This window comes from Solanum tuberosum, unplaced genomic scaffold (assembly GCF_000226075.1).
Source record: "Solanum tuberosum cultivar DM 1-3 516 R44 unplaced genomic scaffold, SolTub_3.0 scf00707, whole genome shotgun sequence".
Lineage (NCBI taxonomy): Eukaryota > Viridiplantae > Streptophyta > Magnoliopsida > Solanales > Solanaceae > Solanum > Solanum tuberosum.
Window position 1 is genome coordinate 49,783 of NW_006239646.1, and position 26,357 is coordinate 76,139.

At 33.4% G+C, this 26,357-nt stretch overlaps 1 protein-coding gene and 1 long non-coding RNA gene across 3 annotated transcripts; both read right to left on the minus strand.

The window, feature by feature from the left end:
- Positions 1-805: 805 nt before the first annotated feature.
- LOC102588683 (exocyst complex component EXO70A1-like) lies at positions 806-9,929 on the minus strand. The gene is made up of 11 exons (XM_006367092.1): positions 9,738-9,929; positions 8,794-8,999; positions 7,986-8,234; positions 5,786-5,924; positions 5,502-5,714; positions 5,053-5,258; positions 2,701-2,901; positions 2,509-2,608; positions 1,903-2,012; positions 1,662-1,808; positions 806-1,270 (listed from the first exon to the last, which is right to left on the minus strand). The coding sequence occupies exons 1-11, from the start codon at positions 9,927-9,929 to the stop codon at positions 1,153-1,155; spliced, it is 1,881 nt and encodes a 626-aa protein (XP_006367154.1). The 3' UTR covers positions 806-1,152.
- An 8,026-nt stretch (positions 9,930-17,955) lies between these two features.
- On the minus strand, positions 17,956-21,192 carry LOC107058972 (uncharacterized). Of its 2 annotated transcripts, XR_001472444.1 has the most exons (3): positions 21,061-21,192; positions 18,980-19,044; positions 17,956-18,335 (listed from the first exon to the last, which is right to left on the minus strand). It is a non-coding gene; the product is annotated as an uncharacterized lncRNA (long non-coding RNA). The 2 variants fall into 2 exon arrangements; XR_001472443.1 differs by having other exon boundaries at positions 17,956-19,044.
- Positions 21,193-26,357: the final 5,165 nt, after the last annotated feature.

Genomic DNA, 26,357 nt, shown 5'->3' on the forward strand with positions numbered 1-26,357 from the left:
GCGGAGACATGATTTTCACTGAAGGGTTCAACATCTATTGTCTATGGATAAACAAAGGTTTTTGATCCAGTATATACTGTGATTTTTTCAACAAAAGGAATTTATTCTTTAGTTTTGCCCCTGCATATAAGAAATGTTGTGAATACATGTCAAGGGCGGGGAACTAGTAGTTTTTGTTTAGAGCTTCCGTATACAATGAGATTGTTATAAAAACTCATAAACTTTAAATTCTGAATCCGCCTCTATAGTTCAAAACCTCAAAGTTATCATTAACAGGCACTGAGGACGATGTGGAATAAATGAGGATATTTAATGTTTTATGTTTTCTAAAGAGTCAACGTTCAACGAAGGCAAATTAAGGGCTGCCACGTGTCCCGTGAACTGCTATCAGTGTAGTTGAATAATAAAACATTGTTTTAGTTGTTGAATTAAAAGCTAATTACAATTATCTCTTTAAGCATACAAAGTAATTTGGACTTAACTTTCTAACCAGACTTAATGCACTTTTTTCTATCCATGTTATATTTATACCTTTTTTTTTTATTTGAGTTGTTCCCTTTTCCCCTTCAAAAATTTCTTGGAATTAATCAAATTTATTCAATCCAAAGTGTTTCACGAGGGAATTCATTGATACGCCTAAATCAATCCGCGCAATAATCAAAAAACTAAAAGGTTTATGTTACCCTCTTTATTCTTGTTGATACAATCCCGTTTTATATTCACCATGAATGCATACGTATGGAGAATATTGTTAAATTGTTGAATTATTGTCAAATACTGAAATGTCAAGGAAACACTATGAACATTTAGGACCAAAAAATAACTCTTTAAGAACAAACATCAAAAGGTTTTGCTGTACAAAAGCATACAAAATATAGACAATATTTAATACAAGCACCACATTTTTGGACAAGAGATGTGACAAAACTATAATACTGGGACAGATTCCATAATCATATACTGAACTGCTCTATACAGAATGCTCTTTAAAAGAAAAAGAACTTTTTATTGCATCTTGTAGATTCTGAACATATCGGTAACGAACGGAGTTGAACCAGAAGGCTGTCATCAACTAGTTGTAGGAAATCAATCATGTAGCAACTGTATCAGCAACGGCAGAGGAGAGGATAGTGCATAGAGCATAGCTGTGGTTTACCGTTTGGGCTCATTAAACGTCTTACCCTCGAAGAATTCACCCAGCATACGGTCAAGATCTTCAGCTGAATATCTGATGTACTTTTGGGCGTTTTTACCACTCTCAACCAAAGGCCTGTCATGCAGGAAAAGAAAGCATTTGACATCATCTCAACTTTCATAAGGAAAGCACTCCTTATGTTCCATTTTATCTAACTATTTCGGGAGTCAAAACAGTTTAAACGGTTTCTTCAACCATCTTTTACACATTCGTGATCTATATTACTCTATGTACTTTCTAAGTAAATTTTATTCGGGGAAGTGTAAAGAATGGATTTTTACCGGATTAGAAGGTTATATTCTTCTACTAATGCAACTTACTTGGAGAATGAAACAAACGAACTATTTCTGCTTCAAATATTTGAAACATTTCAAGTGACCAAAGAACTTTCTAGCTACATCGTGTTGGAGTTCACAGAAAACAAGCATGCAAGAGAGAAATGATAGCAAAATCAAATTAAACATACCCAAAGCGTTTAATGAAAGATCTGTATGCAGGCAGCAAAACTTCAGCGACCGCAAGCCTCAATGACTCTCGCAACTCAGTATCTGGAACAGCCCATTGAGATTGCCTTTGATGAAGCTCTTCAAACTGCGCATTGAACATCTTGAACCTGATAAAGAGTAACAAGAAGTTTTCATACCAGAAACAAGATTAGATCATGACTGTCAATAGAAGTTCATAAAATAATTAACCTGAGAACCTACCTTTCTTTTACAGTGGATCTTGAAACTCCACTGCTATTTTGTCCATCTACACCACTAGAACTACTGCCTCCAGATGATGTTAGACCTTGAATCGATAGAGATTGAAGGATCTACTCAAGAATAAAACAAGGTATTGATTAGGACAATCATAGGCAAATTTCATATTTTATGTAAACTGTGATCATGCTCATGGCATCACATAATTCCACCATCTGGAAAAAATTAGACAGCTCAAAAAGAGCAGGAAATTTGCACGAAATTTGGATTAAAGAGGCTACTACAATTTCTTTAACAAGTGAAAGCAAGGCAATCATCACTCTAACTGAGACCATAATCATAGACAAAAAATGAAGAAGTGAAAAACAGCATAATCAGAAAGACTAATGCCCATTAAAATTATCACCAGAAAAAACAATCCATTATGGTACTGAAATTAACTTGACCTTGACTTGGAGAAGCTCTAATATGATTAACTTAGTTCAAAAATTAAGATTTGAATTCGTCCCCTCCCTTCCTTAACCCCTCTACCCCCACCCCCTACACAAAAAATTTCCCATTTTCTTGAGGCAGAGAATGGAAAGGAGGGTAAAGCGAGATGAGAAATACCTTCGCCCAAGCAATTCTTTTATATTGATTTGCATGTTGCTGTACAACTCTCCGGTGTCTTTGCACCCAGTCATCCCCTAATAAGTCTTTGGCTTCAGACCTAAAAGCAACAAACGATAAGCACCCTAACATAAAGCAATACATACAATAACCTTTGAGGTCTTCACCCTGATGTATATTAGTTCAACAAACCTGCGGACTGATCTGACCATATAGTGAATATTGTTCATAAGGAACAAGTGAGTCAGAGCAGAATCCTTATACTGCTTAGATTTTCCATCCAAATTGGTTTGAAGAGCCTGCATTATACGCATTGTAACAGCAGCTAGCTGAGAATTCGAATCTCCTCCATTTTCAAATTCTTGGAATAGTTGTTTCAATGTTGATTGATAGCTGGAAAAAAATGTGCAACTCGTCAAGGCAATTATATCAACAAAGACTGACACTTTATCTACAAGGTGTTCCTTTCCATAAGAAGAAAATATAGAGGATTCCAGTGGTTGATTCCAACTGATTTGGAAGAAGCTTAGTTGATTGATATCACCTCATTCCATATACCCTTTTCAGTCTCCAGAACTTTTGCATAATATAAACCTAAAACCTACGAAGTCCGCAATTCCCTGGGAAGAAATTATAGGAATCGATTGCCCTGATAGTACACAGTAATTGCCCAATTAGTATAAATCTTTCTCAAATCTGACATTATTAATCTCCCTGACCAATTAACTCAACTCCTATCTCATTTGATTACCTGAGATCTGAATTATGCAACCCACTGACTCAGGAACTTATTACTATTGTAAGGCAACTGTTCCCCAAGCTTTACTATATGCCACAGCCACAGTCATCCTCCAATTTCCACTAGTAGCACCTCTCATCTGACAATGCCTATTAATCGCTGAGCTTGAACACCAAGCTTATTCATCTTCAGGTGTCTCCTTTTGATAAATAAATTTCCCCCCATATGTAAGGTGTAAACTGAATGCCACTTAAAGCTATGAAGTAGAAACAATTTAGACATAACTCAATCTATCCATACTAACGGGTATATCAGGTGAGTAGCAAAGTATAAAAAATGGAAAAAATAATAATGTGCTAATTGTTTGTTCTCTCTGTGCTTAGCACTAACATGGCAGCAGCATGAGGGACAAGACTGCATACTCCATTTGTTTCTCATAACATAAATGTTAAGTGAAGTTCAGGTCTAGAGGATGATCAAAATGCAGAGAGAGAGATTGAGAGGGATTCAAAGAGCTCAACCTGTGGCAAAAGGTGGAGGATTTGTGGCTTAGGTCGCAGGTTCAAGCCCCACACCATGCAAAGCGAAGCCCGGTATTTAAGTGGAGAAGGGTAGAGGGGCGGGCCCATTATCCACCGAGTTTAGAAGGCTGTGATTGGTCCAAAGGGCGGGTCACATACGGATTTCTCGGTTATCAAAAAAAAAAAAAAAGAGCTCAACCTGTGCTCTCTGAATTGAAACAATTGAATAAATGAAAATGTGTGTGGTGGTGGTGGTGGTGGGGGGGGGGTGGATCCTTTGAATGAAAAATGTTCTACTTAACCAGAAACGTCTTCTCTTTTTTATTTTGGTTTCCCACCCGGTACCCTGCATTAGGGTCCGACTAAATCTAGATTCGGTATTGCAGGGCCCATTTCTGAGGGCAGCGCTCCCTACAGAACTTTTTCCATTCCCAAGGCCTCGAACCCAAGACCTCTGGTTAAGGATGGAAGGATCCCAACCATCCCACCACAACCCATGTTGATAACCAGCAATCTCTACCACTAATAGATCAGTTACCACTAACCTCCTAGCTTAACCACCTAACAAACTTCTTAAATTAACAAGGACTACTTGCTGCTATTTACAAGGCATCACAAATATAGGTATAAGCAGATACAACTGGCTGTCATTATAGCATTCCTCATCTACAAGAATAAAGATCCCCACAGCTTCACTGTAACTTAAATTCGAACTCTGAACAAACAAAACAAAAACATTCTGTAACCTTGCAGTCGAGCAAAATTTGGTTTAAGGTCTTTCCTAAAATATATGTTAATCCAGTTGGTATGTGAATCCTCAAAACCTTAAAGACTCTTCACGTTAACCCTTGTGCCCAAATTTGTGGTTAGTGTTATACAATTCTCTATTTATGAATCTTGAGGCCCAAGTTCCAACATAGCTGCGACAGTTCTTAGTCTAAGAAGTTACAACAAACCAGTTCCTTTGTGTTTCTTTATTGTATCATGAATATGATGAAACTTATTTATCCACCCTCGAAACTGAAAAACAAAAGAAATCCACAGCTTATCCAGAAACCATGGCAATTAGAGTAATTTTTATCTACAGTTCGCTAGCACAAACGTTCCTATTATGGCACATTAAGGAGTCCTTGGGACACCCCGCTTGATGGTAATCATATAATTTAGTGAGGAAGACATGGTAAACCAGTAATATCCCCTTGGAAGAAGGAAGCTATTATCTGACATAGTTTTCATGCATACATGGAAGAAAAAAAAACACATTATGTAGTTGAGTGAACTTACTCAAACAGGAACTTCACATAATTAATCACATAGCTGGTCAAGGGATGGACAGTTCCATCTGAGACGGCAGTTTTGGTTGCATCTTTTTCAACTGCTTCTTCAAAATCACCAAAGGTTTCTTGGGCTGTCAGGGCAAGTTGCTTTGTCAAACCAAAGGCAGATTCCCTAATTTCATTGCACGCTTTACCTATGAAAAGTGATTCAATCTGCAGAAAGACGCAATATCTTCATCTTATATACAGACCAGAAGGCTAGAGAAAGATTCTACGAACTCCTTAGTTTTATTTTTTGGGTAGGTTCTACAAAATCCTTAGTTGTAGAGCTCAAACTATACATTGTTAGTATATAAACCACGAAATTTAATAGCGGTCGTCTGTTTGCTCTTTTCCGGTATTCCATGTAGGCATAATATAATGAATCAAATGCTTGTTTGCTAGTATGTCTCATACCTCTGAATGAAGTTCCCGCATTATTTCATACATATCTAGAAGCACAAATAACTTCTCAGGTGATCTTTTGCTCTTTGCAATTGCATCACCAAAACTAAGCAACACAGCAACACTTGCAGTAGTAACTTCGGCAAAACATTGGTCATTGAGTGAATCAAATCCTTCAAGAATTTGATCACACACCTTACGTTCACCAGCAAATAACAGTTTGACCTGTTCAATTGACCATATGAAAGTCAGAGGGAAGCTTTAATTTACTTCCAGGGGCATTAGAGAAAACTTACAGCAATTCGCATAAAATGAATCCAATTTCCAATTTTAGCTTCCAGAACTTCCCATTGCATCTTCTGAACATCATCTTTGCTAAGTTTTTCCACTCCCAAATTGCGAAGACTTTCTTCCAGTACGGGAGAACGTGTATCCCTATTGAGACATTTATAAATCAAAAGAATAAGAAAAGGAATGAAATGAAATGAGGAAAGGAATCTATAGCACTTCAAAACACATCGTTGCAATGTGAGTGTAAAATTTACCAAGAAACTACTACTTATGCTAAACAATAAGAGCACAGCCAAGAAATTTGTCCTAAAGTCACAGCTTTACACTCCTCACCTCAGTCTCTCTCTATGTAAATAAAAGAGTTCACTGAATGAAAAGGTACTTAAACCACAACTACTTATTTCCTTCTACTCTTCTATTCCAGGGGGGTTCAATATGAACAAAGTTGAAGCAACTAAAAGGTCTTCCATCTTGCCAGAAAAGGGCATCATAGTATTTCACCTTTGAACTCCAAGTTAAAGGTGGAATGAGTTATATTATAAACCTTTTTTTTTGATAAAGTAAAGTTGTATTCCTCAGCAATGAGGGTATGCTGGCAACCATCAAAAAGATTTACATCAGTGACCCAAAAAAGACCAACGCAAGAAATTGCTACTAAACTTATAAAGAAGAGAAAAAATTTTAAAATCTGTCCAGCATCCTCTATACCCTCCTCATTACACCAAAAAACGGAAGGTCTTCATACAACGCCATTTGATCTTTTGTACTGATTCTGCAGTTATTTTCCATACACCTCTTGTTTCTTTCTCTCCAAATAGTCCACCATATACAGGAGGGTATCATGTTCCACCATTTCTTCTGGCTCTTACTCCCACTCTTCTCACCCAGCAACTAAGAAGGTCTGCAGTGTGTTTCTGGCATTGTCCAGTTTGTGTGTGTTCTGCTTAGAAAAAGGGTCCATAATTGAGCAGTGACTTTGCAATGGAGGAATAGATGGCTATTAGTCTCATTTGTCTCATTACACAGTGAACACCAGGAAGCTATTTCAAAGCCTCTTCTTTGCAGCTTCTCATGAGTTAGGCATGCCCTTCTAGCCACTAGCCACTAGCCACTAGCCACTAGCCATGAGAAACACCTCACGTTAGTTGGCACTTTATTTTTCCATACCTTACTCCATGGTCCAGAGATTTCCCCTGGAAGTTCCTTTACTTTCCTATTGTACAATCTGCTGACTGACAACATACCATCATGATTGTGTTTCCAAATCATTGCATCAACTTCCAGATTTGTGCCCTTGAAATCATCTAGTGTTTGTAGCATCTCGGCTACTCTCCCTATCTCCCAGTCATTTAGTAACCTTCTGAAGCTGAAATTCCACCCTTGTTCAGACCATACCTCATCGTAACAACACAGATTTACCAACTAGACTAGACTATTTGAGATTTCGAGCAAGACTGAATATTAGGAAGCTCTTCCGCTCACACACAATTGTTTTCAGTCAGCTTTTCTCCTTTTATTCCAGTCATCCTCGTAAACCAAAAGTGAGCTTCCTGGAGACTCCACCACCACCCATGTATGCACTATTTCGTTTGCTTTCTGCTGAGTTCTATAGAGTATTTAGATGTCAATGAGTAATTAAATCTTCAACCTGGCACATAGTTTTCATTTCATACCTAAGAATGAAATGGGCCATTTGGCTTGAGAAACTGTTGAAGTTCAAGGCTTGAGTTTAGCAGTTTCTAACCATGTCCAGGATTATCTTGCTTTGACAAGACAGTACACAGCCCTAAAATATCCCGAATAGGAATGAGAATGAAAAGATGCACATATGTACATGGTATTGTATTCTACACATAAAAGTAAGCATCTTTACTGCTTTTGTTCTTGTTACTCCAGCATAAGAATATTAAAAGCCATAATAACCACATTGATGAACAACCCATTATTTACTGTATGGGACATTTAAACTTCTACAACAAGCAGAAACTGTATCAACTATATATGAGTTCAACTCCAGACACTGACAAAGCATTCAGGCAGTTACCTCATCTTAAGCTTCACCTATTTCTCTGCATGAACTGCTTAATAGAGAGAAAGACTTCAGCTTTTATGCCAGTAGATTGATTTTTAATCCAGGATATTATACAATGAGTAAACATTGCCTGTACAAGATCACATAGTTCATAGTTAAAAATAGATATTTACCTGTATATTTTTACAAATTGTTGTTGGTGGCCAGCTTGAACCATCTGTTGGGCTAAATCATGTAGTAAAGGCAGGATCCTTGGAGGTATAAGGGTTGGCGGTGTGAAGACAGTGTTTTCTGCACCATTTTGCTCAGCATTACTATTGGACAGATGACTCTTACCACTAGGGTCCTGGTGTCCAGGTGATGACGGTGGTCGCATTGAATTTGGGAGACACTCAAACAGCCGATCAGGTTCAATGGGTTTACTGAAAATGTTAAATTCAGATTTAGTCAAAAAGCTCCATTGGAAGGTCATATAGCAGTATATGGATGCATTTCTACTTCAATTCGGAAGCCTCCATTGGAGTACTGAAGGTTAAGAACATCAGCAAGACATAGGATTTTATAACTGATAGCAGAACAAGGACACTCCTCACAAAAAGTGCCTCGAATCTCAATCCCAAAAATAGTACTACAGCATAATCACAATTTACAACCCACATAAAGGCTAACTTAAAGAGACTGAAACAACCATTTTAAATTCCTTATAGGCTTTTTATTATTTTATAAGGATTCAATTATTTGATGGTTATACTCACCAATCTTTACCAGAAAGATAGGAGAAAACTACAATTCCAATCAATGTTGATACTTGAATCACAAAACAATCATAAAATTACAAATAGGTTTCCACAGAAGTCCTGCCGTGAATGAATTTACATGAAAAATATCTAGAAAACAAGATAAGAATGAACTACAGAGTACAGAACAAGGTTTCAAGTCTACAAAAAGAATATGATGAAAACAGTAAAAATGTCAGCAAACCTATAAGATAACAAGAGCTGCTTAAACTCCTCTTCGAGCTTTGAAATAGCCTTGGTCAGCAAACTATTAGCATGATTGAGCACTCCATCACTACTTTTGAAGCTTTTGTTGTTGCTGAAGAAGCGAATATTGTCTCTCAGCTGGTCAATTGCTTGAAGATAACTTTCCAGGTCCTCATGTGGCCCTTTAAGTATTTTAATTTCCGCCTAAAATGAAGGTACCATTAATTAAGAAGTTCTAATTAAAGTAAGGTGCATTTAAGACCAACTTAAGTGATAAATTTATCACAAAGAAAACAAGGATACATTGCACCTAATAAAGACAAAAAAAAAAGACTACAATTTTGCAATGGGATTTTTTTTCACTTTCTCCGGCGAACTCAAATTCAAGTCTGGTCACTTCTCCGGTGAATTTAAATTCAAAAACTGTTAGAGAATCATAAAGTTATATGTTTCCTTGTATATAATATTCTAGTTGATTCTTAGGGATTTAGATATTTAGTTACCTTAGTCTTTTCTTTACCTATATTTAAATCATTGTCTTCTTTGGATAATACACATTGAAATTACTCCATACTTTCGTTTCAACATGGTATCAGAGCCAAGCTTGTAGCTTCAGCTGCGTTAGCCTTGCCTAGTCAGAGTTGAGTCATCTCCATAGTCGGGAGGCAATGTTGCTTAGCTAGAAGTTAAGAGTGTTGGTGACTATTTCATTAAAATTAACCTCGTGAGTCTCACGTTCCAGTGACTCCATTTAGTTCACAATTTTCCGGCAAGTGCGTGAGGGCAAGTGGTATATTTGTGATCGAATTTGCTTTCTGTCGATCTTCCTTTTCCGACATCTGTTGTTATTTTCGGTCAAGATCTATTGGTGCTTGTTGAACAGACCACCATCTGAGAAGAACACACTTGTTTCTGGCTAAAAGAATCTGGTTATTGCCTCACTCTTTCTTCCAGCCTGCATCTGGAGTTCCATAATTTGTTATCTGGTGCTTCCATCTTTATTGTGCAGTTTGTGTCTGCTTGAAGTTTCGGCCAGGCATTGTGAAAGGACCAAGTTTTGTTCCATTGGTCAAAGATCTGCATTTGACTTTTATTACGTCCAGGTTCTATTTGCTCTCTTTTAAGAAGTTTCATTACTAAATTTGTTTTCGTTTGGAAAATATTTGTTGGGGATTAGTGTTGCTGCTACTTCAAAAGTAGAATGGCTAATAAGAGAATGAGGTTTGCTGCTACGGACAATTCATCTTTTGATAAAATGATTTCGATTCCCACACATGAGTTTGCAAAATTATCTCAATATCCAGAATCATTGAAGAAATTCACTTCAGCTACTGCATTTGTTAAGCCAGATGAAACATGTCTTATCACCTCTTCAAATAAATAGGGTAATTGATTCAGGTGCCACAAATCACATGACTTATTTTTCTAGCTTTCAATTCACACAAAAGCTCCCTCTCCAGTCACTGTAGCTGATGGGTCTACTTGTACTAGTGTTGGATTTGGAACTGTTAAGCCAACCTCTTCTATTACTCCGTCATCTATGTTAAGTCTACCAAAATTGGCTTTTAATTTGATCTATGTACCTTAATTGTTATATTTCATTCTTTCCCGATCATTGCTTGTTTCGTGATCTTAAGACAAATCAGGTTATTGGTAAAGGACATGTATCTGATGATCTTTACATCCTTGATGAGTGGGAGTCTCAATCTATTGTTTGCTCTAGTGTCGTGTCTCCATATGATGCACATTGTCGATTGGGACATCCTTCTCTACCTCTATTAAAGAAGTTGTGTCCTCAGTTTGAGAATATTTCTTCATTGGAATGTGAATCTTGTCGATTTGCAAAACATCATCGCACATCATTAAGTCCAAGGGTAAATAAGCGGGTTGGGTCAGCTTTTGAGTTAATTCATTCTGATGTTTGGGACCATGTCCTATCATTTCTAAAACTGGGCATAAGTACTTTATTACTTTTGTGGATGATTTCTCTCGGATGACTTGGATTTACTTTATGAAGAGTCGCTCAGAAGTGTTTACTCACTTTTGTGCTGAAGTCAAAAACTCAATTCAATGCTTCAGTACGTATTCTAAGAAGTGACAATGCTAAAGAATATGTGTCAGAAATATTCCAGTCATATATGAGACAACATGGCATTCTTCATCAATCTTCTTGTGTTGATACACCCACTCAAAATGGAGTTGCTAAGAGAAAGAATAGACATTTACTCGAGACAGCTCGAGCACTTATATTCCAAATGAAGGTTCCTAAACAATTTTGGGCTGACGCAGTCTCTACGGCTTGCTTTCTTATTAATCGCATGTCGTTTACTGTGCTTGCTGGTAATATGCCTTATAGTGTTCTCTTTCCAAACAAGTCACTTTTTCCGGTGGAACCTAAGGTATTTGGATGCACATGTTATGTTCGAGATGTTCGATCATTTGTTACCAAGTTGGATCCCAAGGCATTGAAGTGAGTTTTTCTAGGTTATTCTCGCCTCCAAAAGGGGTATCAGTGTTATTCTACTGAACTTGGCAGATATTTGGTGTCAATTGATGTGGCATTTTCAGAGTCTACACCATTCTTCTATGCACCTCCAATTTCTACAAATTAGGAGGAGGAAGATGAGTGGTTAGTCTATCAGGTTACCCGTGTTTTGATAGAAGAATCACATGTTGTCTCTCCATCTCCCAGTTCTGTTATTGAGGATCAATCAACTATTGTCCCATCAATTCCTACTCCATCGCGGTAGTAAGGCCACCAGTTGTTCAAGTTTACTCGAGGAGGCGAGAGACCAATGATACATGTCCTACAACAATCCATTGGCCACCAAATCCTGCTAAAAATCTTGACCTCCCTATTGCTCTTCGCAAAGGTACTCGTAGTTGCAAATCCACATATTCTATTGCTAATTTTGTTTCCTATGATGGTTTATCCTCTGCGTCTAGATCTTTGATTGCCTCTCTAGATTCTATTTCTGTACTCAAAACAGTGAAAGAGGCTTTGAATCATCCTGGATGGTCTGATGCAATGCTTGATGAAATACATGCCTTAGAGGAAAATCACACATGGGATTTGGTGGATTTACCCAAGGGAAAGAAATCAGTCGGATGTAAGTGGGTCTTCACAGTTAAAGTTAATCCAGATGGATCTATAGCAAGACTTAAGGCTAGACTTGTGGCTAAAGGATATGCTCATTATTCAGACACTTTCTCTCTGATTGCCAAACTTACTTCTGTTTGCCTATTCATTTCTCTAGCTGCTTCTTAGAATTGGCCTTTACATCAGTTAGATATTAAGAATGCATTCCTTCATGGTGATCTTCAAGAGGAAGTGTATATGGAGCAACCACCTGGTTTTGTTGCTCAGGGGGAGTATGGGAAAGTCTGTCATTTGAAAAAGTCCTTGTATGGCTTGAAACAAAGTCCCCGGGCTTGGTTTGGCAAGTTCAGTGACGTAGTTCAGGATTTTGGGCTGAAAATGAGCAAATGTGATCACTCAGTCTTCTACCGACAATCAACAACAAGCATTGTCCTCCTTGTTGTATATGTTGATGACATTGTTATCATAGGAAGTGATTATGCAGGGATTTCTTCCCTCAATCCTCCTTGTTGTATATGTTGATGACATTGTTATCACAGAAAGTGATTATGCAGGGATTTCTTCCCTCAAGTCTTTTATGCGTACTAGATTTCATACAAAGGACTTGGGCCAGTTGAAATACTTCTTGGGAGTAGAAGTGAACAGAAGCAAGAAGGGAATTTTTCTGTCTCAGAGGAAGTATATTCTTGACCTGCTTGCAAACACTGGAAAGTTGGCAGCTAAACCCTACAACACTCCAATGGTACCCAATGTAGACCTGCTTGCAAACACTGGAAAGTTGGCAGCTAAACCTTGCAACACTCTAATGGTACCCAATGTATATCTTATGAAAGATGATGGTGATCCTTTTAATGATCCAGAAAGATATAGAAGGTTGGTTGGGAAGTTAAACTACTTGACTGTGACTCGTCCAGATATGTAAGTGTTGTTAGTTTGTTCATGTCTGCACCTACAGTTAAACATTGGGAAGCTGTGGAGCATATTCTATATTACTTCCTTTTGATGATCCAGAAAGATATAGAAGGTTGGTTGGGAAGTTAAACTACTTGAATGTGACTCGTCTAGATATTGCTTTTGCGGTAAGTGTTGTTAGTCAGTTCATGTCCGCACCTACAGTTAAACATTGGGAAGCTGTGGAGCATATTCTATGTTACTTAAAAAGGAGCTCCTGGACTTGGCATATTGTATAACAATCATGGTCATACTCGTGTGGAATGTTTTGTAGATGCTGACTGCAATCATGGTCATACTCGTGTGGAGTGTTTTGTAGATGTTGACTGGGCTGGATCCAAAATTGATAGAAGATTTACAACAGGCTGGATCCAAAATTGATAGAAGATCTACAACAGGCTATTATGTCTTTGTTGGAGGGAATCTAGTATCATGGAGGAGTAAGAAGCAAAGTGTTGTATCTCGATCCAGTGCAGAATCCGAGTACAGAGCTATGTCGCAATCCACATGTGAAATTATGTGGATACATCATCTCTTAACTGAAATTGGGTTAAAGCATCATGCACCAGCTGTGATAATCAAGCTGCCTTGCATATTGCCTCAAATCCGGTGTATCATGAAAGAACTAAACATATTGAAGTTGATTGTCATTTTATTCTTGAGAAGATTCAAGAAAATCTGATTTCCACTGGCTATTTGATTGTCATTTTATTCGTGAGAAGATTCAGGAAAATCTTATTTCCACTGGCTACGTGAAGACAGGAGAGCAACTAGCTGATTTGTTGACAAAAAACGTTGAATGGAACTCGAGTTGATTACCTTTGTAACAAGCTGGGCATGATCAATATCTATGGTCCAGCTTGAGGGGAGTGTTAGAGAATCATAAAGTTATATGTTTCCTTGTATATAATATTCTAGTTGATTCTTAGGGATTTAAATATTTAGTTACCTTAGTCTTTTCTTTACCTGTATTAAAATCATTGTCTTCTTTGGATAATGCATATTGAAATTACTCCATACTTTCGTTTCAACAAGTACCAAAAGAAATTTCATAGTTCAATGTAAACCACTGATTGAGAAGATGCTTAGCAGAATTACTAGTTGGACTGCCAAGTTTTAATCCTATGTTGGAAGGGCTCAATTGGTCAAGAGTGTGCTGTTTGCCATTCATATCTTTTGGCTCAAATATTTGCCTTGACAAAAGAAATTATTCATATTATTGAAAGTATTTGCAAAAGGTTTATGTGGAAAAGAAATGTTGAAACATAAAAAAAAAAACATTAATTGCTTAGGAGAAACATACTGGCCAAAGGCATGTGGAGGAATGAACTTCCTGAATGTAGCTGTAATAGGAAAACTACTATGAAACATGTGCAAAAAGAAAGATAAAATTATGGATAGAGTGGATTCACAACTACTATGGACAAGAAGGAATATGGAGGCATATAAGCCAAACAAGCCTCTTGGGTGGTACAAAAAATACTAAAGGCACACAAAGATCTCCTGATTGCTGAATAAAATAAACAGGCACGACTGAATATTGAAAACTATTCTATCAAGGAGGTCTATAAGAAGATGAGGGGCAGAATGGATAGGGAAGAGTAGAGAAAGATGGTTTGGACAAATTATGGAGCTTTTAAAAGGCTCTTCATACTGTATCTTGCCTTGAACAGAAGATTATCAACAAAGGTTAGATTGAAAAATGGGGGATAGTTACTAGCTTGACATGTCCACTATGTCAAGAAAAGGATGAAGACCCTAACCACTTGTTCTTTGAATGCTCATTCACTGTTCAGAGGTGTGGAATAAAATTCTGACATAGCAAGGGATTCCGATACCTAACTTAAGATGACAGGATGAAGTACAATGGGCATTAGCACATATAAAGGGCAAAAACAATGTGGCACAAATATATAAAATGACATTAGCAGAAATCATATATTGCTTATGGATAGAACGAAACCACAGAATATTTCAGCACAAGCAGAAGCAGAAGCAATCATTAGAGAGATAATACAAAACGTGCACATAAGAGAAACCCAAATTGTCAAGTTAGGAAGTAGGATGCAACAACTTAATGTATATCACTAGTATCAGTGTTAGAAAGAAAGGATAGTTGATAGATTGTGATGCATAACAGAGTGTGGGATTACTTGTCCAAGCATGTAGATTTTTGATGTATTGTACTGCTCACTTTGGTAAATTAAATCTTACTTACCAAAAGAAAACTTATTCATACATTAATTTCTATAAAGATACAATATTTATTAGCTAGTTAGAAAATAAGTTATTCATATATAAAATTAATATGATGTTTCATTTGTAATTTAAAAATTTATATAGCTAGTACATATATAAGTTATGAAAAAAATGGTGTATCATGTGCATTGCTAATACCTACTTACTTTTATAAGATTAACACAATCTGAATATAAAACTTTCGGGATATAATGTAATTAGCCCCAATATTTGAGGATTTCTCTGTAAGTTATTAATAAAAAGGGAACTTGACCGTAATAAGCCTTAAATTAATCATCGTTAATAATAAATGAAGCAAGACAATGTCGCCTTAAATCAATCATCATTACTAAGAACTGAACTCAACCTATATGAATAATTGCCAAGTGTACCTCTCTTTTACTCACTCTATTAGAACTAGAATATAAGTAAGTTGTTCTTGATAGAAAATAGAATCAATCCAATCACTTCAAACACTATCGATTATTAGAAATGACAAAAGAAAAAAATTGTAGGCAACTTCAAAGAGTCCAACAAAATAAATCTAGTCCATTCTGCTATGAATGCTAAACTCACTTCCATTTTGAGTCAAGATTGAAATTTCACAACAACAAGGTTCATTGCAAGAATATACATTTGTGTGAAACATGCAACAATACATTCCGGAGTCTAAAGGACTTGCAATCCCATTGAAATAGGGAAAATCACACATAAATCTCTTGTATTTAGTTGAGGTACGATTCAAAAATTAAAATTCTGTTTGATTCTTTGTTTATAAGATTTTTTTGTGGGTGTTTTTTGAATCATTGATTTTGTTCTTTCATATATTTTCTTGTGTGTATGAATTATTTTTGATTCTGTCTTTTCAAAATTCTTTTTATGGGTGTTTTCTGAATCATTGGTTCTGTTCTTTCATAATATTTTTTTGTGTGTATCGATTAATTTTGATTCTGTTTTTTCAAAATTCTTTTTTGTGTATGTTTTCTGAATCATTTGTGTTCTTTTATAAAAACTTCTTGAGTGTATGAATTAATTTTGATTCTGTCTTTTAAATTTATTTTTGAATCATTGATTCTGTTCTTTCATAATATTTTCTTGTGTATATGAATTAATTTTGATTCTGTCTTTTCAAGAATTTTTTTGTAGGTGTTTTTTGAATCATTGATTTTGTTTTTTTCATAATATTTTCTTGTGTGTATAAATTAATTTTGATTTAGTCTTTTTAAGATTCTTTTTTTTGGGGGTGTTTTTTGAATCATTGATTTTATTTTTTCATAATATTTTTTGTGTGAATGAATTATCATATATGACTTCTATCGTTGATGGAGTAAAATAGACAATTTCACAATTTTTTTCTTTTACACTCAACAATCTATTTTTCAAGTTCTATTACAATAGTGCACCCTCGTTTCTGTCTATTCACTGCTAAAGAATGACGAACAAAAATACGATGGAAGGCGTCGCTCCAAAAAATGATGTCATTTGCGACATTGTCTACTGTTTTTTTAATTTTTTAATTCTTTTAAAAAAACTGTTGCTTTTTTGGCATATTTTAAAGATAAATATGTGTATATATATAATAATTATTTGGTTAATATATGTAAAGACTCCGTCTGTCACTTTTTATTAAAAAATTAATTATTTTTAAATTAAAAATTAAACACGTCGTCCGTCATTTGTAATTTATTTTATTTTAAAAAGCGAGTGTCTAGTCAAATATATTTAAAAAGCAAATGACAACATAGCTTAGTCCGTCAATTTTCGGTCAAAATGTTGGTGAAATATTTTTTAAAAAGTGGATAAAGAGACGATGTCCGTTACTTTTAAAAAAAATTATATTTGTGCACAAACAAAATTTTCACAATCTGTCTCTCTTCTCCTCTCTAATACCCTTACTTACCCGTATCGACCCCCGCCGCTGACCCCTGCCTTTCTACAAAAGTTGACCTCCGCCATCCCACCTCCCAGCAGTTTCTCCCAGAAGTCTCTAACTATCTCCTTTTTAAGATTAGAGTTTCAAATTTTTTTTTCAATTTGTGTAATTTTTTATTTATTCAGTAGTTTTTGAATTTATGTTATTTGATTGTTAGTTTGTATAATTGATTGTTAGTGAATGAATTTCTAATTTTGATTTTAGGGTTATAATTTGAATAGAGTATATTTTGAAGTGTTTTGAAATTAAAAGTTAGAACATAGAAGTAATTAGAAGTTAGAAATTAGTATGTTTGAAAGTTGAAGTTACAAAAATATTGGATTGTATATAAAATTAGATTACTTGAAATAGAAAAATAGGATAATGCTAAACTGCCAAGAAAATTTTAGCGAGAATTTGGCCAGAAATATGTAAAAGACTATAATAACATTTTCTTTCCAAAAACAAAATTACTGAATTTTAGGATCCATTTATTATTTTAACTACATGAACTCTTCGGGTCCCACTTATTAAAGAATTTAATTGTTTCATTCTTTATTTTTATTCTTTTTTTTTTCTTTACCAATTTACTATTCTTCTTCTTTTTATAATATAAAATTTTCTTTCATAGTCTCTTTATAAAAATAAAAAAATGGTGAAAATAACTAATTTTATTTTAAGCACTCAAATTGGTTAAACTTATCTTTAAAAAGACAAAAATAAAATGAAATTTATATTTTTAAAAAATAGAATATGGTTCTGTGAAGCTTCACTAGTGTAAAAAAATAATTTAAATCACAAAAAAAAATTATTTATGAGATTTAATTTCATATTCTATTTATATAAATAATTAATAAATTGGACACTTTTATAATACAACTAGATGGTGGTTGCCCGTGCGTGCACGGGCCCAATATATATTGGAGGACAGTAGTTACACATATTGATAAGGCGGCGAATAGCTAAAGATGGCTAATTTATACATACACATATTGTTTGTACATAAGATTCGTGATTGCACTATTTATACATCATTTACAAATGTTCACAGAAGCACATATCGGTAAAAGGTAATATAGTAATGCAGTCGATTACTTTGTTGGTGGTTGGCATGTCGTTCTTAATTACAGCTGCAATTGTGTGCACAAAATATCTGTAGAGATTCTATATTGAAATGGGAGAAGTGTTTTAAGTAGTGAATGTAGAGTGTAGTAATAAAAGAGTGTCACATACCTTGTTAAAGCATCAGTCATCAAGACGGTACAAAAGGGAAAAAATAGCAGGTCAAGGTCGACTTTGTTTCAAGAACTTCAGGACTATTGTACTAAAGCTTGAACAACTTCTCCACATCAATTGGATCCAGAATCATTAGTCAAAATAAACAGCAAGGGAACTATTTAAACACTTACCAAACTTAATAACGCAATTGGATTAGCTTATTTTAAGTGTTTTAAAGCTAAAATAGCCTTTAAGCACTTTTGGAGTGTGTGAATAAGTCAAAAAAGTGTTTAATAAGCACTTAGTTTTAAGCTAAAATGCTAAAAATATGCCACAAGTACTAACTTTTAAGATAAAATGCTAAAAATAAGCCACAAGTTAGTACTTCTAACTTATGACTTTTGCTTATAAGTCAGAAATGAAAAGTCAATCCAAACAGGCTCTACAACCAAACTCGAATTTAGATCATCCTCTAAGACACTAAACTATAGATATTAGTTAACTTTATTACTACTTCAAACATCTTTAATAACATTTTCTTTATCATATATTTACAACTACATTTTCCATGGCACAAAACAACAAAATTTGCAGAACAAAGTAAGAGGAGCACAAATGAATACAAGTAGTGAATAATTAAGAAGCAGGAACAATGTAGAATCTAAGGATGAAGAATTATCAAGAAAGTAGTAAACAAATAAAAAGCAGACAGAGTGAAGAAGCTAACCGAAAAAGAATTATCAGAAATGAAAGAGTGAAACTTACAGAAGTATAGTAACAGGATATCAAACAAACTTGAGAATAATAGTCACAACAACACAGATGGAAGCCTGTAAAGGAGAAGTAGAAATTATTAGCAGTTTAGTGTCAATAGTTGGAAAATATTTTAACAGTTGAAAGCTATATGTTGTATCACTTCAATCTTGATTGGTATAAGATTTTTTTGTTGAGTGAATTTTTTTTCTGTTGATAAAACAAAATGACCAATAGATTTCTATCAGAAATTGGTTTCAACTATTAGCTATGTTGGGTAAAGTTGTTCAACTCAATCAAATGTAGGAACTAATTAAGAGAACACTAATTTGAGTCGGTTGGTAATGTAGAGGTTATTATAGCTCTCAGAAACTTACCAGACTTGTAACGGGAGATAAACGATAATAGACAAATCAAGTGGAAGAACAGTAAATCAATTCACAGAATAGTGTCAAATACTGGGAGGTTTCGGTTGAAGCAATTGTTTATTTAGAGGAGAATATATAGTAAGTAGTTTGTGAGCATAGACATTTAGAAGTTGGGAGCCAGCAGCACATAACAACACCAATTAATAAAGTAGGCGATGCATTTTTATGTATACATAGCGGATACCCAAAAAAGAGTTGCGACTTGATCATCAAGGATGGAATGACTCCTCAAATCTTAGGCATGCATGTATCTTTTATATTGCGGAGGCAATCCAAAAGGAAAGTCAAGTGATTATTATAAGTAAAGTGAAGAGAAGTGGAAGTTTTGGATACATGCATAATAAAAACAACTAAAGAGACTGGCAGAGCGAAGTACTTAGTCAAATATAATTGTAAAAATAGAAATCGATACTTAAAAAAGTGTAGGAAGTTGAAGACACTTGTGAACAGTAATCACAAGTACACGTGCAGAAACCTGAAAGAGGGCAATCAAAGTTGGTAGCTCAGTTTAGATAGATACAGAAGACTTTAACAACATAAATATGAAGACAGTGCCAGTTGTATGAAGAAGGTAAAGTAGTGCACTTTGTTCCAACTATGTGATGCATTTCCCTTTTTAGTTTTTTTTTTGTTTGTAAAAAACATTATCATCTTTTTATACTCAATAATGATTTAATTTTAAAGTTTCTCTTTAATCCTAAGAAAATGATTTATAGTCTAAGGTTTTTATTAGACCACATAGTTTGGAAGCCTTTCTTATTTAAAGTCGGCACCAAAACTACTTTGTAAAATGGAGGAGGCATCTGTTAGCAATCCATTGTAGAATATAAGTAAAAGTTGCTTTGTTGACGAAATCAAAATTTGTTAACATGCATCAATACTGAATTGAGAAGGTATAAGTAACAATGAAGAGTCAATATTATGTGGAGAAGAACTTTTGTTCTTGAGAGAAATCAAAATTCTAGAGAATGTTTGCTATCCTTTTGGAGTTTTATCAACCTCGGAGTAAGCATGCTGACGTTTTGCTTTTAATTTCGATTAAGAGACTTGTAGATACAATTTCTTGTTTTTTCTCTATTTAATAAGCTCAAAATAATGTTATATTGTGAAACACATCAGTTTTTTCATACTGTGAAACCCACAAGAAAATAATAGAAAAAATTGGGGATAAACCTCATCCGAATCAGACCACACAAAAACTGGGCAAAATTGTGAATCATACAAAGAAAGTCTTGATTTTCTAATGGTGACATTTTTGCAACATCTGGTGTGCATTACAAATATCAATGTTACAAATCTCACACCCCTTTCTGCGTGTGTCTCTAAAAAATCGTATCCTCTCACTCCATGTTCTTCGTAAACCACATGAATTAGCAAATTGTATCTTATTTCCACTTCAATTTTTCAGTTTAGACATAACAAAAAACTTGGGGAAAAAATCAAACCTTTTACGCTAAATCATCATGTTGAAGAAAGTACTTCCTCAGTCTCAATTTAGGGCTGTTCCCAAATTCGTAATCCATTAAATTATTCAATTTTGAACTTTAACATTTAGTCAAATCAGATACACTACTCTCTAATTTCGATCAAATAACATCATTTGACGATAAAGAGTTAATAATCAGAAATAAATAGATAGGTGGTGGGAAAATTGAAGAGAAATACCATGGAATTGGATGGTTGTTTATTGGGAGCAGAAAGATAACGAAGGATGAACCACTTGCTTACCCATAGAACTGCAGAGAGTAAAAATATAAGAAGATTGAGAAAGATGGTGTTAAAAGTGTTGAGATGATGATATTGTGATCAGTGTGATGTGTTTGTCCAGTCTCAGCAGAAATAGCCACGTTGTGTTTGGATATGTGAAAAGTCCACAATGCCCTCAATTTGAACTTAAATGACATCAAGCTAACATGTTGATACCTCTCACATTTCTAATATAATAGAAAATTCAATTTTAAATAAACTCTTTATATTTTAAAATCAAATAATTACATTTCATAAACAAATAAAATTTTACATTTACACATTTTATGAAATTTATCTATAATTGAATAAATGTATTAAAATATAATTATTAAACGATAAATTATTGAGATAACGACAACTTAATACCTGATAAATGTCGATAATTATAGAAACTTATATAAATAATTGAACTCAACTTATTTAATAATTGTCAAATATACCTCTCTTATACTCTACTATATTAGAACTAGAATATAAATAAGTTATTTTTATTTTTGATAGATATTACAATCAATCCAATCACTTCAAACACTAACGATTATAAAAAATGACAAGAAAAATTTCATAGGCAACTTCAAAGAGCCCAATAAAATAAATTCAGTCCATTCTGCTATGAATGCTAAACTCACTTTTATTTTGAGTCAGGATTGAAATTTCACAATAATAAGATTCATTGCAAGAATATGCATTTGTGCGAAACATACAATAATACATTTCAGGAGTTTAAAGAACCTGCAATCGCAAGGACCTACGATCCCATCAAGATGGGGAAAATGCCCCATAAATCTCTTGTATTCATTTGAGGTATGATTCAAAAATTAAAGTTTTGTTTGATTCTGTTTTTTCAAGATTTTTTTTTGGATGTTTTTTGAATCATTGATTCTGTTCTTTTATAATATTTTCTTGTATATGAATTAATTTTAATTCTGTCTTTTTAAGATTCTTTTTATGGGTGTTTTCTAACTCATTGATTCAGTTATTGCATTATATTTTCTTCTATGTATGAATTAATTTTGATTGTCTTTTCAAGATTCTTTTTTGTGTGTGTTTTTTGAATTATTGATTTTATTTTTTTAATAATATTTTCTTGTGTGTATGAATTAATTTTGATTCTGTCTTTTTAAGATTTTTTTTGTGGATGCTTTTGAATTAATTGATTCTGTTCTTTCGTAATATTTTTATGTATGTGTGAATTATCCTATAACTACTATCGTTGCAGGAGTAAAATCGACAATTTCATTGTTTTTTCTCTTACCCTCAAAAATTTATTTTTTAAGTTCTAATACAATAGAACCAGTGACTGATTCAGAAATTTTATTTCATGGGTGCTCAATTATTTTTAATTTGAGAATTGCTATATAAAGTGGGTGCTTAGCTAATAAATTTGAATGAATTATTAGATATTACAAACAAATATTAGTGTTTATTGCAAAAAGCAATGGGTGCTTAAGTACCCATAATCCATAACATACATCCGCCACTGAATAGAACACCCTTGTTTCTATCTATTCACTATTAAATTATGACGAACAAAAAAGCGATGGAAGGCGTCGCTCCAAAAAACGATATCATTTGTGACATTGTTTGTAGTTTTTTTTAATATTTTTTCAAAAAGCGTCGCACGTCATCTCTTAGTATGTTACTTTTTTTGAAGGTTTTTTGCACTATATATATAATTCATAATTATTTATTTAATATATGTAGAGACGCCGTTCGTCACTTTTTTATTAAAAATAATTATTTTTAAATTAAAAATTAATCACGCCGTCCGTCATTTTTAATTAATTTTATTTGTATTAATTATTTCTCAAAAAAAAAAACGACGGAGAACATCTCTTAGGCCATCGCTACTTGGTCAAATGTCCGATAAAAAACATTTTTAAAAAGTGAAGGACAATGTTCTTAGTCCATCGTTTTTTATCAAAATACTGGTAAAATATTTTTTAAAAAGCAGACAAAGAGACCATGTTTCTCGCTTTTTTAAATTTTATTTGTAAGTAGACGGGATTTTCACAATCTATCTTTCTCTCTCTTCTCCTCTCTCCCTTCTTTCTAATAACCTTACCTACCCGCATCGAACCCCGCCGCCAACTCCTGCCAACATTTGACCCCTGCCTCCCTGCAACATTTGACCCCCGCCGCCCCACCTCCCAGCAGTCTCTCCCAACAGTTTCTAACTATTTTCTTTTTAAGGTTAGAGTTTCAATTTTATTTTTTTTCAATTTGTGAATTTTTGATTTGTTAGTTAGTTAGTTTATTGTATTTAGTTTGTTGATTTTATGCTATTTGATTGTTAGTTTGTATATTTGATTGTTAGTTAGTGAATGAATTTCTAATTTTACTTTTAGAACTTTAATTTGAATTGAAGTTTTTTGAATTTGATTGTGAATTGGGGTTTTTGAGTTGATATTGAAGTGTTTTGAAGTTAGAAGTTAGAATTGACAAATAATTAGAAGTTAGAAGTAAGATTATTTGAATTTTTAAACTTTGAAATTCTTGAATTTAGTATGTTTGAAAGTTGAAGTTAGAAAAATATTGAATTGTATATGAAAGTTAGATTACTTGAATTTTTGAACTTAGAAATTCCTGAATTTAGTATGTTTGAAAGTTGAAATTAAATTACTTTTATTCTTAAACTTAGAAATTTTGAATTCGAAATTTATATAGAACTAATTTTAAAAATTAGATATGAACTTGAATTTTAGGATTTTTGAACTTTAGGTTGTCAACTTTAGAAAATTTGAATAGTTGAATTTATGAACTTATTAGGTTGTGAACTGTAGAAATCTTGACAAAATGTAGACTTTAGCAACTAATTAATTAAGCTTGAACTTGATTTGAACTTTAAATTACTTGAAATCTTATTAACCTTGATATATTAGAACTTAATTTATAATAACTTGAACTCAATTAGGAATATGAACTTGAAATCCTAAACTTAATTAGTGTTTATGAATTAATTAAGCTTGAAATGTAGTTTTTATAAACTAAGTATGAGTAATTATAAATATATATTAACAATATAAATTAGTTTAATGTAGTTAAATTATTATTAAATTTACTTTATAATTGAATATCTATATATTTTAGTAGATGGATCATCGTTTCTGGATGTATAATATGCATTATATATGAAACTGGTGGCGGTTTGTGTAGACACGTAATTTTTGATCGAACCTTTACATCATTTTTAGAGCTTAAATATTTTTATAAATCTAAATTAAATATTTTGACTTTTATCTTATTTTATTAAATTTATTTTAAAATATTTGAAATCAACAAAAATAGAATCACTTTTTACAGTAAGTATTATTTTTAATTGCTTAAAAAAAATGAAAAGTTACAAAAAATATATATTTTCTTTTAATTTAGATTTAATAAATAAACTAGTATTTCTTAATTATATTTTTTAATTAGCCATTTAGTATTTTTTATTAGTTCAAAATAATTAATATTTTTATTATTATAATTTTGTATATATTTAATTTATAAAAAAACACCCATTATCCTCACCCCACTTACCCTTCCATATCCCACAACTCCCACACACTCACCCCTATACTACCCCCCACTCACACGACACCACTACCCATCAGCAACACAACACACACATATACTACTACTACTACACTGCAATTGACGAGAAAAGGAAAAAAAGAAAGAGCAACACTAAAAAACCCACGACCAAAACGCAGCAAATAAAAAAAACTTACACATTCTTTTTATTCTTCTTTCAAAAATCCATCAATACATTCACATATTTTCTTCTTTTTTGATTACTACTTTATCTAAACACACTCAGACGTACAGAGACAAAAAACTCAAAAAAATCTCACACTACCAAAATCCAACACCACACACCAAACAAAAGATTAGTGGGTTTTGTAATCGAGTTTCAGTCAAGATTTTGCGGTACATATTCTCTTTACTTAAGGTTAAACATTACCTTATCTCTTTGCTTTATTTATGGAATTTGATGTAACTTTATGATAAGTTTTCTTATATTTTGTTACATTCATAATTTGACTGAAATGAATATTGACATCTTGATTTATATTTATGTTATTTTTAGTGCAAATACCTAAAAGATGAATAAAATCCTATTATTATGGTAGAATTTTTTGTTGTTTAATTTTGTCGTTCCTATGCCATCGTTTTTATAGCATTGTCATAGCTTAATGTTGATGTCAATTGGCTATTTTAATTTACGTGTTATTGAAATGAGTCATTACCCAATAAACAAACAAATGTGTTATGTTGTTAAACTTGAATTTACTCCATTTTGAATTAGTTTAATCATTTGACATGATGATTAATTTAATTAAAAGTATCATCAATTAATATAATAATGAAATGACAAGATTAGTTATCTAGAATTCAGAAAAAATAAGAGCAAGTACTTTTAATACTAGATGAGGTTTATGCACATTAAAAATATTTGTTTTTGATTAAGAATGTGGTTGCGCATCTTTTTTGAGACATTGAAAAAAACTCAAGGATGCGGTGACACACCTTGTCCAAAAATATAATAACTTTCATTAATTTAAAATAAAATCACTTATAGATAAAATTAGGTGATGCACTCGAGAAAAAAAATCAGTTATGCTCTTAAGCTATTTATATGTCAAAAGTCGAGAATGCAGTTATGTATCTGATTTGAGACCAAATAAAAGTTCAACAATAAAAATGCGAACAAGTCATGGCCTGAAAATAATATATTCAAAAATATTTAAAGTAAGTATAAGTCAATAAAAGTGACCGTGCTAGAACCATGGGACTCGAGGGATGCCTAATACCTTCCCCTCGGTCAACATAATTCCTTACCCGAATTTCTAGTTCGCAGACCATATAAAGAGTCATTTTCTTTTTATTAGGGATTAAACAAAAAGGTGACTTGGAACACCATAACTCGATTCCAAGTGGCGACTCTGAAAAATAAATAAAATAATCCCTAAATCAATATTATCACTTAAATTGGAAAAATCCTTCCGCGTGGTGGAAAAGAGGTGCTTGAGTTTATTGATAGTGTTAGAGGTTTTATTGAACATACAATGACACTTGATATTTTCAAGAATAAAGGATTGATTAGGTGTCCTTGTAGTGCATGTAGGTGCGTGGATTTTTTTAAACCAGATACAGTCATAGTTTATTTGTACCATGTAATGGATTTAAGCCTAGATATTTTGTATGAGTTTATCATGAAGAAAACATGA